The sequence below is a fragment of the Zalophus californianus genome, chromosome 8 (genome assembly GCF_009762305.2).
Source record: "Zalophus californianus isolate mZalCal1 chromosome 8, mZalCal1.pri.v2, whole genome shotgun sequence".
Lineage (NCBI taxonomy): Eukaryota > Metazoa > Chordata > Mammalia > Carnivora > Otariidae > Zalophus > Zalophus californianus.
This window is the reverse complement of record NC_045602.1, coordinates 53110821-53125747: the sequence shown is the minus strand read 5'-3', so window position 1 is coordinate 53125747 and position 14927 is coordinate 53110821. Positions and strand designations below refer to the sequence as shown.

Sequence of the window (14927 nt, the reverse complement as noted above, 5' to 3'; positions counted from 1 at the left end):
TTCCACATCCATCGAATTCTCTCATCAGGTGATAAGCCCACCCTTACTTTCTGCTGTTGTGGTCTTAATCCTTTCTGTACTTTTAATCTTTTAGTGTCATTTGGGGATGGTGCCATCAGGAACTGGAAACTGTATTGTCCCATTTATTTCTCACGGTAACCCAATAAAGTGGTTACTACTAATATCCTCTTTATATCTGAGGCAAGTGAGGGACTCAAACCCAAGTCTCTCTACCACCAAAGCATGTGCTGTTTTTACTGTCTGTTGGGAAGACATGTCAAACCACTGGTTCACGACATCATTGAAACAATTACTTCATTTTTTAAAAGATTAAAAGTTTTTAACTACCAAAAAAAAAAATTTTTTTTTTTTTAACTACCAAGAAAACTGGTCAGGATTGGCCAGGAATATAAAAAAGTATTTATCGGCCTCTACCTAGGGCTTTTCTTATTCATTGGACCATCTTGAAAAATGATTATCAAACTTAAGAAGATATAGAATTCGTCTTTTAAATGAAATCTTATGCAGAAATCCCTAAGATGTGATGCTGCTCTAGTTGAAGTTAGGTGAGGATGCCCAGGGTTTACTCATCAGCTCTCTCTGGTGGCCCCGAAGACACTTCTCCATTGAGCATAGTTTTGAAAACCTTTGATGTAAGGCTGCAAACCATTTGGCTAATGGGAAAAAAAAAAAGTTGTTTAGTTTAAGAATGGTTTGGTACCAAAATAAGATTAAATATAAATTATTCTAAAAATTACTTGGGTAGGTAAAATTTTTACTCTTGTTCTCCATTTTGTAGTTGCATAGAAGTATCATTGCAGTTGTATTGAGAGCCTCCATAGTACTGTTTTCTAAACGAGGAAGTAAGCAAAAATCACTGTGCTGACCTACAGGTAATTCAGTTAGTTCAACTATTACAAATTGCAAAAATGGGCCACAGTGAAAGGTCACGTGTACATGCTGTCCCATCTAGCCACTATTAACCCTCTTGGGAATAGAGTACTAGAGATAACTACTGTTATTAGTTTGTTGTGTACTAATGCAAATTTGAATATAATATCCCTCTGTTCTTTTACACAGTGGATAATTGGCTCTATTTTATAGAAATTGAACAAAAGGAGTATTTTGAGTTTTATGCAAAATCAGTAAAACATTCAGTTTTACACATATGTAATATTTGCTTTTCTTTTAACAGGAAAAAATTAAAGAGTACATCCAAATATATTTATCAAACGTTATTTTTGAATGGTGAAAATAGTGACATTAAGATTTGTGCTCTAGGAGAAGAGTGGAACTTACACAAAATATATTTATGTCAAGTAAGTATTTTATTTTTCTATTTGAGTAAAGAAGGTAGTTACTTAAAAATAGCTCACACTCTTTCAAGTCATGTTCTTTCTAATTGCATTTCACAGCAATCTCTTTACAGTAGCTGTTTAAGTCCTATCATCTCGTTCCAAAGTCTTGTTTCATCAGAAATACGGCACACAGGGCGCCTGGGTGGCTCAGATGGTTAAGCGTCTGCCTTCGGCTCAGGTTATGATCCTGGGGTCCTGGGATTGAGTCCCGCATCGGGCTCCCTGCTCAGCAGGGAGCCTGCTTCTCCCTCTGCTTCTCTCTCTCTCTCTCTCTCTCTCTCTGTCTCTCATGAATAAATAAATAAAATCTTTAAAAAAAAAAAAAAAAGAAAGAAAGAAAAGAAACGGCACACACTTAGTTTGGTCTAGAAAACAGATTTTGAATTTTCCTTGTCATACCAGCCCAGCAAATACCTTTTTGTCATTACTTCATTAAGGTTCTTATTTTGGTGCCTTTCGTTGACAAAAGGGAAAAAAGTTAGGGGAAAAATGTCTAAAGTTAAGATTGCTGAATTTGTTTATTTTGTATATAATTATTTAAATTGGATGAATTTAGCCAAAATGTTATTTTGTAGATATGATTGATTGAAAGTGAATGGAAAGTTCTTGACACTTACTCTTCTTTCCTTCTGGAAAATGCAGTTAAAGACAAAACCCAGCAAATACAGACTAATTCATTTAGCTGATATACCTATTTGGTTTGTGTGCTGAAAATATTACCATCTGCCACCCCATTGTAAAGATTCAAAACTCTCAAAATGAAAGAAAATATTGCTCTAATGGCTCAAATATTTTACTCATTTATTCTTTCATCAAATCTATCTATTCTTTCTTCAAATCATTGTTCTAGGCACTAGGAATAGAACAGTGAACAATTTAGTTTCCATCCTATGGCTTTTATATTTTCTCTCTTCTTCACCATTTGACAATAATTACTGGTAAGACAGTATAGTATAAGATTTCAGTAGAAATATTTTAAAAAAACTTTTTCTATAACATTTTAATCATAGTGTTTTTTATTTAATTTTTTTGAACAGGGTACTTCGGCTTGAAGTTTATAGCTCAGGGAATATATCAGAATATTGGTCTCAACTTGAGGATAGGGTCCATACCTTTTTTTTAATCACTGAAAGCAGTTTTGTGAATTTAAGGATGAGAATGCCTCAGTGAAGGCTTTCCCTCTCAAGAGAAACTGTATTGATTATAGTGCAAGCCACATGCTAAAATATAGTAAGCCCCCTAAGGACAGAAACAATGTCTGTTTTGTTTACTGCTGTATTCACAGTGCCTTATACATACTAAGTATTCATTGAAATTAGTTAATATTTGATCTAGTCCAAAGTAATTCTAATTATGAGAGGTACTATCTAGAAGGTAACTAAAGACTTCATCCATTTTGGTACCTTACCAAGAATTTAGGTCCATTCTGGAATTTTCTGATTAGTTAAAACTAAACTTTAGATTTATCCTAATTTCTGGGGATCATCCCATTTACAGCCACTAACACAGTAAGGATTCAACAGTAGGAAAGTTCTTAGTCTTCACTCCTCAGTACATGATTATGTATTCACCTTGTGTGTTGTCATATATTTATGAGAGTCTTAAATACATATGTTTTCTAAGCTTGAATTTAAAATGTCATTGAGAAGGAAAACACATACCTGTAATAGACTCAGAAATTGTTTTAACTAAATAAAAAAATTAATGTAAGTTTCAAATAGTAATATAGGAATTCAGTTCAGATAGTAATATGAGAATTTGGTTTAGTTTTCATTAAATTAATCCTAAACAAAGTATTTTGACATACCTCAAGTTCCTTAATTTCATTTTCCTGTAGACATGTTTAACAACTCTTTTTCTCCTGAAATAATAATGGATTCATTTTGATAGAAGGGTTGCTTGGAATTAGAAATGGGAAAATAATTTGGAAGACACAGAAAGTACTAGATAATTGGTTTTTTTTTTTGTTTTTTGTGTTTTTTTAAGTCTGGCTACTTTTCTAGTATGTTCAGTGGTTCTTGGAAAGAATCCAGCATGAATATTATTGAACTGGAGATTCCGGACCAGAATATTGATATAGAAGGTAACCACCACCATATTTACTATTATGCAAAAAGTGTAACATAACCTTTTTATTCTTTTGGTAGAAAATAAATATTTTCTTCCAACCTTGTAGGCTAGGAGAAAAGCTCCGTTTAACACCCTAGAGTGTCAACTTTGTATTGATTTGCCCCATAGTTTTTGTCAATTCTGTTCTATCTGTCCCTAATCTACTTAGTCATGTAGGCCTTATCAGTCTGTTTACTTATGTTTGTAAATATATCTGCCTGGGATATGGAGGATGTAGGGTGAAGAAAGGAAGAGTATGTTTTTAAAAATTACATAGAAAAGCTGGTAAATAGTGTTTATTGATTATTCCCCATGCATGAAGACTTTCTCTGGGAACAGTAGGGTATGAATCATGTAATTGGTGTTTTAGAGCTCTGAGTTCTTAGAAGAGGAAGCTGAAGCCCAGAGAATTTAGGGACTTATTTTAGGTCTCAGCACTTTAGTGAGCCTCAGTCAGCCTGTAGTTCTCCTAATTCCTGTTCCAGTGCTCATCCTCGGCTCCCCTCTGTGATTGTCCAAGTGTAAGTACCCAGTACTCACAACATAGGCAAAGAGAAAAGTTAAGGATGTTTGTAAACACCCACAAGAGTGGCAGTGGAGAGAAGGAAGGACAGGTCTAGATAGCTGTGGTGGTTGGGGGAGAGTGTGGCATGGAGAGGACCAGGAGTTATTCCCCACTCCCCAGGAATGAAGCACTGAAAGCACGAGGGTTAAGATTATCATTGGGGTATGTGTACTTAATGATTGGTCTATTCAGGGTATCTTTATAAAACTTTTTCCAAGGGTATCTTATTTCTGACCACCAACTAATGTCAAGATTAGATGCAGAAGAATCTAGCTCTGTTAGGTTGAATAAATGGAAATTTGTGACATTATTATTAAATTAGCACCATTAATCAGTAACCATTATTAGCATTTTAATTAGCGATACTCTCTTATCCTTTTATGTACATCCTAAATTTAGACATATATTTTAGAGTATAAAGACAGTCGTCGTTATTTTTGTAATACTTTCATAGATATTACTGTCATTTCATTCCCCGGATCTACTTTTGCTTTCAGCACTGCAGGTTGCATTTGGGTCACTGTATCGAGATGATGTCTTAATAAAGCCCAGTCGAGTTATTGCCATTTTGGCAGCAGCTTGTATGTTGCAGTTGGTAAGTATGCACAATATTCAAAGAAAGGATCACAGTTGGATCTTTGTTTCAAAGTATCTATTCTAAAAACAAAAATAAAGCTTAGCTTTTTAGTTTTTAAAATAAAAATGAAATGTGTAAATATGTCATTTGTGATAAGTCATTTAAGAAGCTTAACCAAAAAAAATACTACTAATAAAATACTTAATGAAAACCAATTTATTGGGGCGCCTGGGTGGCTCAGTTGGTTAGGCGACTGCCTTCAGCTCAGGTCATGATCCCAGGGTCCTGGGATCGAGCCCCGCATTGGGCTCCTTGCTCAGGAGGAAGCCTGCTTCTCCCTCTCCCACTCCCCGTGCTTGTGTTCCCTCTCTCGCTGTCTCTCTCTCTGTCAAATAAATAAATAAAATCTTAAAAAAAAAAGACCAATTTATTATAGCTGAGGGGGTCATCATGTCTGTGTAAGATATGAATGCAAGCTATTTCAGTGTAGATACCTTAGAATTACTATAATGTAAGAATTGACTTGTCTAAGTTCATTTACAGATTTCTATTCATTAGTGATTTATCTTGACTTGTTAAGCAGATCGCTTATGATTACTAATTCATTTAGGTCATGAGTTTGAAAAACATTGAGAGCTTACTTTGTCAACTTTTTCTTAATTATGAAATAATGTGGTAAACCACATAAATATATATATAATCCATTGGTAGAACGACAGATTTGTTCTTTCAACAGAAATATATTGAGCAATGTGTCAAACTAGGCATAGGAATCCAAAGGTAAATTAAGACATAGTCCCAACCTTCAGGGAACTCACAGTGTAATGTGTGTGTGGAATGGGGCCAGGAGGGTTGATAAACAGACCCAGAGACAAAGTAAGAACTATCCAGTATTATAGGTATGATAATAAACATCCTGTAGGATTTAACGGATGAACAGAGGGAGTGGTCAGTTCTACCTGGTAGTGCAAAGAAGGAAATTGAGTCTTGAAAACTGAAAATGTATTTATCTTGCAAAGAAGAGGGGATGGAAGCATTTTATACAGAGTAAATTAATAGCCAGAGATGTGAAACAGTGGAGGATCAGAGAATCTGAGTGGAACATGGCTCTAGCACAGACATAAGAAGCTCTAGCACAATCAAGGAAGCGTTGCTGAGAAGGCGGCAGAGGCCAGATTATGAAAATCCCTCTCTACCTTTTAAGAAGTTTATGCTTTATATGTAGGTACTTTGGGAAGATTTTTTTAAATTATTTTACTTATTTGAGAGAGCTAGCATGTGAGTGGGAGATGAGGCAGAGGGAGAGAATCCTCAAGCAGACTCCCTTCTGAGTGTGGAGCCCCACATGGGGCTTGATCCTATGACCCAAGAGACCGTGACCTGAACGGAAACCTAGAGTTGAACGCCCAACCGACAGAGTCACCCATGTGCCCCCTTTTGGAAGCTTTTAATCAAAGAAAAGACAGTTGTGTTTTAGAAAGAATACGTCAGAAATAATGTGAAGGATGTATTGAAGAAAAGATGAGTACATTAGAGACAAAATCTTATTGCAGTAGCCCAAGTGAGGGTTTAAAGTAGGGCAGTAGCAATAAGCATGAAGAGGAAAAACTGGACCACAGAAAGATTAATCAGGGATAATCCACTGGACTTGGTGACAGCCAAGATGTTAAGAGGAACTTGGAAGGGGCTGGGTGAAGGGGTATTCTCAAATGACTTTCAGGTAAGTTTAAAATCCTAATGGGGTTAGTATTTTATTTTGATCTTTATAAAAAGTTGTTTCCTTTTCTGTGATATTTGCATACTTATTTATTTGAAGTATTAGTAAATAGCTCGCTCAATATATTTAGCTGAGATCATTTGATTTTTTAAATGTTGTCATCCTTTCAATACTTATTTTCAACAAGTGCACTTTATTTTCTAACTTTAGCCCTTTTGGTTTTGTCCGAAATCCATTTTCTGCATTATCTTTATGACTTAACTAACTAACTTAATAATATACTTGCATGATGAATATATTTCAGAAATTTAGGTAAAAACTGACATTCTTTCCATATATTAAATAAAATTAGTTCATTTGAAATCTCACATATAAACATTTTAGATTAATATTTCAATGTAAATGTATTTGTTTTAGGTGCATCTCTTAGAAAGTGATAAGTGTTTTATACTTTAATAAACATTTTCTGATGATTCATACTGTTTACTTGCCTAGCTCCATCACATGGTTGACTGAGCATGTTAAATAAAATTTAAAAAGAACAGACAATCCAGATACAATGCTGCTTAATTTTGCAAGGTCCCAGAGAGGGGAAGAATAAAAAAGAAAGAGAATAGCAATATTCATCTCTACTTTACTGCCTTACTGCTTTTATCCCCTACATTCTGTTTTTCAATTCCGAGTATTTAGTTGAATACTTGCTGGATTTTTTTTTTTTTTCAGTATTTTTACTGCACTTAAAAATTTAGGCTTGCTGCACTTAAATGAGTTTTCTTTCTTTTCTTTCTTTCTTCCTTTTTTTTTTTTAACTTTTTAATATGTACAAGCACATATTCAGAGCTAATTTTTCCCACGTGAAATGGGCCTTTCCAGTGCTTATTTATATTTACAGGATGGTTTAATACAGCAGTGTGGTGAGACAATGAAGGAAACAATTAATGTGAAAACTGTATGTGGCTATTACACATCAGCAGGGACCTATGGATTAGATTCTGTAAAGAAAAAGTGAGTTACCTTTTTTATTTTTCCTCCCATCCCACTTGTGGGAATTTGGCTTCTTTGGTTTCTTAAGAGAATGTATAGCTGTAAGAAAGAAAGAAAAAAACAGATAGAGGACTAGAATTTTGTTATAAAAAGTCCTTTTTTACATTTGGATGAATTAGTAAATTCCTTGAAAGTGTTGTCTTTGTAAGTGACCATGGGTGGGTTATACATGTTTATATGTGGCTTATAAAAACTCTGGTCACTCTTTATAGTGCGTTTTCTATTAATATTTTTTAAGTAGTAGGCATCATAGACATTATATCAATACACCTACTGGCAATGTTTTTAATTCCTAAGAATTGTAGTACCCATTTTCAAATTAGAAAGAAGTTAATAGAAGTGTGCAAGCCCCTTCATAAATGATGTAACACCAACTTGAAATGATGTTTTCTTAAGTAGAAATGCTCTTATTAACATAAGGTAATGTTTCCTTAATAACTGCTGACAAAAACAATACTAAATTTTTGGTTGTTAAATTTAAAAATTTGAGCATGTTCTGGCAAGACTAATTGTTTTTATTTTAACTGTAAGTCCTACCAAATAAGTCATAAATACATGATATGTCATTTATGTATCATGTAAAAAATAATTCCATGTTTTAATTTCAGGTGCCTTGAATGGCTTCTGAACAATTTGATGACTCACCAGAATGTTGAACTTTTTAAGGAACTCAGGTATTTTAATTTTAAATGACCTTATAATTAATCATCCTAAAATAATGTTTATTTGTTCAAATATGCATTTGCTTTATACAAAAATATATTACTTATGAAAAGTGAATAATTTAATGAAAGGTATCTTGACATCTATGAACTGAAGAAATGCTTCATAGATTTCTTTGTCATAAATAATATGTATATTATGTCTACTATTTTAACCAATTTTAATAGAAAAATTCATTGTTACTATAAAACTATAGAAAAATAAGTGTTACCTCACTTTTGCTGGGCTCCTAGAGAATGTAAAAATTTATTTAAAAACCATCTTTACCATTGCAAAATTAAGTTTTAAAGATTTTATTTTAAGTAATCACACCCTACATGGGGCCTGAACTCACAATCCTGAGATCAAGTCTCATGCTCCAACTGAGCCAGACAGGCGCCCCGGCAAAATTAAGTTTAAGGAAGTTGTTTTAAACTTTTTGGTAGGCCTGATGAAGTTAAATTCACAATCAGGAGACGAAACATGAGAGACTATGGACTCTGAAAAACAAACTGAGGGTTCTAGAGGGGAGAGGGGTGGGGGAATGGGTTAGCTTGGTGATGGGTATTAAAAAGGGCGTGTTCTGCATGGAGCACTGGGTGTTGGTGTTATACGCAAACAATAAATCATGGAACACTACATCAAAAACTAATGATGTATGGTGATTAACATAATAAAAAAATCTTAAAAAAAAGAATAGCATCTATTATTATTCCTTCCTGCCTTCCTTCTTCCCTTCCTTCCTGCCTGCCTTACTTCAACAAACACTTCCTGAATGTCCACTATATATGAAGGCTGTGAAGGATGCAGAGATGATTATGTCATGGTTTCTGCCCTCAAAGAGATCATTCCTGTGATGTCAATTTTACTGCGTTTTTTTTTTTGTTGTTTTTTTTTTTTACAAGTATGGGTGTGGAAGTGGTGGGGAAAAAGACAAACATTTTTATGTTTAAATACAATGTGGAATAGAGAGAATTCAAGTTTCTTTGAGGAAATGAAATACAAGAAGTAGTAGAAATGTTATTTTTATGGCTAGACCATCTCCTGGATTCCTGGGTCCTGTCCTTTCCTCTGCCCTTAGGATGTACTTTGGTAGAAAAGTTTGAGAAGTATTTTTCTACCAAAAAATCATTACCTAAAGATGTCAAGGTATAAACAAAGCTCTGCATTATGTTTGGTTTGAAAATCATCAGGGCGCCTAGGTGGCTCAGTCAGTTAAGCATCTGCCTTCGGCTCAGGTCGTGATCCCAGGGTCCTGGGAGCAAGCCCTGCGTCCCGGCTCCTTGCTCAGCAGGGAGCCTGCTCCTCCCTCTCCCTTTCTGCCTGACGCTCCTTCTGCTTGTTCTCTCCATCTCTCTCTCTCTCAAACAAATAAAATCTTTTAAAAAAGAAAGAAAGAAAATCATTAGAAACTAATTTTTTTTCTTTTTGTAATTTCTCATTGAATTCTTTCAAAAAGAAGATAAATTGTAGTGGTCATCTTAAAAACCTAGATGTTCTTCTGGCTTTTTATGGCTTAAAGGAAGTGGGAAAAAACAGCTGGTGATATAATTTCCACTCTAAATTTAAACTGATACATATTTCTTGATCTTACTCTTAAATAGTAATGAAAACATGTTTTATGACTAAGCAGTTAAGCGTCAGTGTTAAAGGTTACTTTGAAGATAAAGATGTTTCAGTGAATTTTGACAAGTGTCTTTTTTTTTTAAACAATGAATGCGCAGGAAAGGCAAAACAGGAACACTGCCACTTTATCAGAGCATACTAAAAGTTTATCTCATTGAGACCTTGTTTTAACTTGATTAATCAGCAAATCAAAGCCTTGTTTTCCTGTAAGTTCAAAGAAAGACCTTTCATAGTATACTATCTGAATTAAAAGTATCCTTGTGTTCAGATAGGTTATTTCTGTCTAAGATTCTTTGTGTTGGGCAAAAAGACTGATGACGTTTTCTTTTCATTAAAAAGACTTAAATTTTTTAGTTTCACCAGGGTGTTTTAGCCTGTGCATGAGAATAAACTCACTACCTCTATTTTATCTTTTCTAGTATAAATGTCATGAAACAGCTCATTGGTTCATCTAACTTATTTGTGATGCAAGTGGAGATGGATGTATACACAGCTCTTAAAAAGGTATTGACATAGTATGTATGTAAGGGCATCACCTCAGCATTACTTATAATAGTGAAAAACTGGAAACAGCTAGTGTCCAGTGGTTAAGGAATGGTGTAAATGTAAGAAATATGCCAAAATGTTAAAAAAAAATATTTGTTTAGGGATTTGCTGTCATGAATGATTTTAATTTCATTCTTTATACTTGTCAACATTGAAAGTACAATAGCCAGTTATTTTACCAGCAAAATGGATTTATTTGGGAATAGTAGAGCAATTGGAATTTGGTATATGTAAGCCATGACAAACCATAGGCAATCCAGACCTCAAAGGAGAGGAACATTACTTTATTGAAACTACTTTGAATGAAAGGAAAGTCCATTGGAGGAAAGCTAGAGTTCCTTGTTGACTGAGTTGTGGTGTCTTCTTATTGGCTGAGCTTGTTGCTGGGCAAGAAGAAATTCTTCCTTTCTCCTACTAGAGTAGTAAAATTGGCTTCTTCCTGTTGGGAATGCAAGTTACCTCTCTTACTGTTGGGTCTGCAATTGACGATAAGTGGTGGGCCATGAGAGCTTGCATCCTTTTCCCTTTGGTTTTACATACTTTTCTATCCTAGGAATATGTTCCTGTTTTTTTTCCCAGATTTTTTTCAACAACAAGCATGCTATTGTTATGTTATTTACATAATCAGAAATGTTAAATATTTTATATGGTTTTCAGAAATGTTTTCAGAGTTGAATTAATGACTTTATGATGAAATTTTCACTTTTTCTAGAAAATGGTGCAATTTTTTAAAGACCTTATTTGCACTTCAGGCATATGTTTCTTTTCATCCTTTTGAAAGGTTTTAACATCTTTAATATAATTTTATTTTCACAACTCTGAAGAGACAAATCAGCTATTATTCTTGTTCTGTAGATGTAGGACTTAGAACTCTTTACAGTTACTAAGGGCAGACTTGAGGTAGAACCCAGCGTTGTGAGTCTTAGTTCATTGCTTTTCCCTGAATATTATTCACTGAATAATTTTGCCTTTAGCCTTTTGTCCCCAGCAACAGAATCTCCTTTAACACAGCTTTGAAATCTGAGAATGAGATACCTTCTAAGTTATATCATTGCAATTGCTTATTGTGTGGTAGAGATGAGATTCTATTACTGTTTTTTTTTTTCAAGGAAGTTTAGTAACTGAGTTATGTAATCATTGAAGGAAGGGTAGACAGGCCATTTCTGTCTCTGAGCCAGTGGTAACGTTCATTGTTTCCTATTGTTGTAATTGCTTTTATGCCAGTAATGGTAAGTGCTTACTGTGTGCCAGGCACTATTCAAAGTAAGTGACACATAATAATTTTTTTAATGTCCTATGATGTATCATGTTCATTTTGTAAATGAAGAAATTAAGACCCCGAGAAATTAGGTAATTTGTCCGCCTGTTAATTGTTAGGGCCAGGATTTAAAAGTCCATGCTCCTAACTACTCTGTATACTGTCTCAACAGTAATAAAACAGTGAGAAACTCCTTTTTCTCTTATTTAATAAGTTATTATTAAATCTATTAAATTATATTAAATAATTAAGATTATTTTTATAACATTACACAATAATTAGCAAAATTGAGTTGAGTAGAATAAATTAGTGTAAAATTATTAATGTAATATATATATTAAACCTTTACCATTTTAATTGTGAAACTATACTGCGTTGGAGGCCATAAATACTTTTCAGGAATTCATCTGTTCTTTATCACACATTGTTTTAGTTTTTATCATTGGACCACGATTAAAGCCATGATGAGAGGGAGGGGAGGAGCAAAAGGAGAAGGAGCGAGGGAGAGAGAGAATCTTCAGCAGGCTCCACGAAGCGAAGCGTGGAGCCCAATGCAGGGCTCAGTCTCACAACCCTGAGATCATGACCTGAGTGGAAATCAAGAGTCGGACACTTAACCGACTGAGCCACCCAGGTGCCCCAAACCCATGATGAATTTAAAGCTTGTAAGCATGTTGGGGCGCCTGGGTGGCTCAGTCATTAAACGTCTGCCTTCAGCTCAGGTCATGATCCCAGGGTCCTGGGATCGAGCCCCGCATCGGGCTCCCTGCTCCGCGGGAAGCCTGCTTCTCCCTCCCCCACTCCCCCTGCTTGTGTTCCCTCTCTCGCCGTGTCTCTCTCTGTCAAATAAGTAAATAAAGTCTTTAAAAAAGAAAAAAAAAAAATAAAGCTTGTAAGCGTGTCATATAATAGTTCTACTACTTTCAATGGCGTGTACTGGAAATCAGATTTTTTAAATATTATGTTTTAAGGTGGAAGCAGTTTGAATGTAAAATTGTAACATGATAAAATCTTACCATTTTTTTTAATTTGCTTTTTTAACCTAGTGGATGTTCCTTCAACTTGTGCCTTCGTGGAATGGATCTTTAAAACAGCTTTTGACTGAAACAGATGTCTGGTTTTCTAAGAGGAGAAAAGGTATGCCTGAAATTTTTATTGAGAACTTGGTTTGGGCATCTTTTTCATTGAAATTTATTAAAATCAGTTCCTAACTTATTTGTAGACCTGGAGAATTTTAGATCTGGTGAGGAACTTAAGCAGTTATCTAATTCAGCCCCTAATTTAAATTGAGAAAAGTAAAGCTGGGTAAGAAAAATGCCTTGCCAAGTATTAACTAAATTATTACTCCTTGAACTAACACCATAGTTTGATCCCCCAAACTATTACCTTTCCCATTTTATCACCAAGGGGTCTTGGTGATTACCTTTGTCTTTTGTTTGGCCACATTGAATTTTCTGTAACACATTAACTCTGTCTATCAGGCAACAATTCGTAACATGGGGGGCCCATCTACAGGCTTCAGTGTGTCACTAACCCCCAAAAGTGTATGCAGAACTTTATATGTATGCATGTGTTGCATGCGTTTTGCAAGGTGAGAACTTCAGACCTTTTGTCAGAGTCTCAGAGAAGACTGATCTAAAATTCATTAAGATCAACTGCTATTAAATTCTTTCTTATTGGGACAGAGGTGGGACATGAGATGTATTTATTTTTTACTTTGCTAGAACAGATAATAGGGAAAAATTCTGGGTGCAAAGAAGTGGATAAATCATAATCCTTATTACTTCATGATTTTCTTAGTTCATGGTCATTTTTGGTCCATGCATGGCCACCATTTTTGCTTATTTTTAATTGTATATTGAACCCCCACAAGTACTAGAACATTAGTAACTTCAGTCTACTCCTGTGCTTCTCTCCTGTTGTGTATCTCTGACTTTTCCAACCACTATCTTGAATTTTGTGTTTGTTATTCCCTTAAAAAAATGTTATTGCATGTCTTAATATATATAACATAATGGTGTGCTAGTAAGCTGGTCTCTGAAAAAATAATCCCTGATTTTCAGGGTTCTTAAAATTTCCATGATACAAAATCTCCCAGTGTGGTTGATTCCAGGCTACCAACATGACATCATTGCCACTGAATGCAGAGTTGAGAAGAAATGCACACCATCAGCTCCTATAAGCCAGTGCAAGCCATCTCCATCACACCACTGGACAATATATCTTTGGATTTTAGTTGTTATTGAACTATTTCAATACATGTGTTGCAAAGCAATGGCTATAGTGTCTTTGTATCTTATTTTGTATTTTAATAGAGAATTAACATATTAACTAGTAGTGTTCATCACATATAGCTAAAGCATAAATTAGATGAATCCCAAGAGACAAATCCATGTCCTTTGTATCTTATGAAGACCCTTGAGTTTGGCATTTGAGCTCTGGAGTTTCACTGGAGTGTTCAGTCCCTGGGAAAAGAGTTTCTGGAGAGATACTGTAACCCTAACTACCATTCTCAAGCCTTCCTTTCCCAAACCTTGCTGCACTGGAAGCTCCAAACTCCAGAAACTAGGTGTACAACTGAATTCCCAGCCCAAAGTCCACTTGGAACCAAAATTAATTTCCTGGGGCTTCTTTCTAAGTCTCTCAAGTAGTTATCCATACTCCACAGGTTTTTATAATCTTTGAAAACTAGCTTATTTCTATTCTAATTGAATATATGTGTGTGTATATCTGTGTGTATGTCTCCCTGCCCATAAAAACATTTAGGAATAAAATAAATAGATTTGAAAAGAATGCCTATTGAATTTAAACTGTTTTTTATAGATTTTGAAGGTATGACCTTCCTTGAAACTGAACAAGGAAAACCATTTGTGTCAGTATTCAGACATTTAAGGTTACAGTATATTATCAGTGATTTGGCCTCTGCAAGAATTATTGAACAAGATTCCCTAGTACCTTCAGGTAAGAGAACATGACAAAATTATTATTTTAAGTAACATCTTTCTGATTATTATAGTAATGTATGTCATAGAAAAGAATAAAAAGAGAATAGAAATTACCCTTAATCCCAACAAGAGACACATTTTTGTACCAAAGTGAAATCATACTACATAGATAATTTTCTGTGTTCACATTCTATATTGAGTATTTTCCCCTATCATTAAGCACTATCCAGACTTTAAATGACTCTAGTTTTCTGTGATACAGTTTTGTTTTGTTTTTTTAAGTATGAGGAAAAAGAAACTAACCCCATCATCTAGAATGAATATCTTGGTAAATTTCTTCTAGTCCTCTTTATTAATATATATACATTAAAATAAAAACAAAAGTATAATATGTACCCCAAGTTTATATATTAATATAGATGTTCCTTAATTTGATTAACTAGTACACTATTTTAGACCAGACTTTTATTTTATTTTTTA

At 34.5% G+C, this 14927-nt stretch overlaps 1 protein-coding gene across 2 annotated transcripts in view; it reads left to right on the top strand.

Annotated features, from left to right (window-relative positions):
• Window positions 1–14927, top strand: part of GMCL1 (germ cell-less 1, spermatogenesis associated) — a 36283-nt gene that overhangs the window by 4779 nt on the left and 16577 nt on the right. For both annotated transcript variants that reach the window (XM_027621636.2, XM_027621635.2), the window contains exons 2-9: window positions 1196–1319; window positions 3345–3441; window positions 4530–4627; window positions 7219–7331; window positions 7979–8044; window positions 10118–10202; window positions 12549–12639; window positions 14326–14463. In XM_027621636.2, the coding sequence (XP_027477437.1) occupies window positions 1196–1319; window positions 3345–3441; window positions 4530–4627; window positions 7219–7331; window positions 7979–8044; window positions 10118–10202; window positions 12549–12639; window positions 14326–14463 (812 nt within the window). The remainder of the gene's footprint in view (window positions 1–1195; window positions 1320–3344; window positions 3442–4529; window positions 4628–7218; window positions 7332–7978; window positions 8045–10117; window positions 10203–12548; window positions 12640–14325; window positions 14464–14927) is intronic.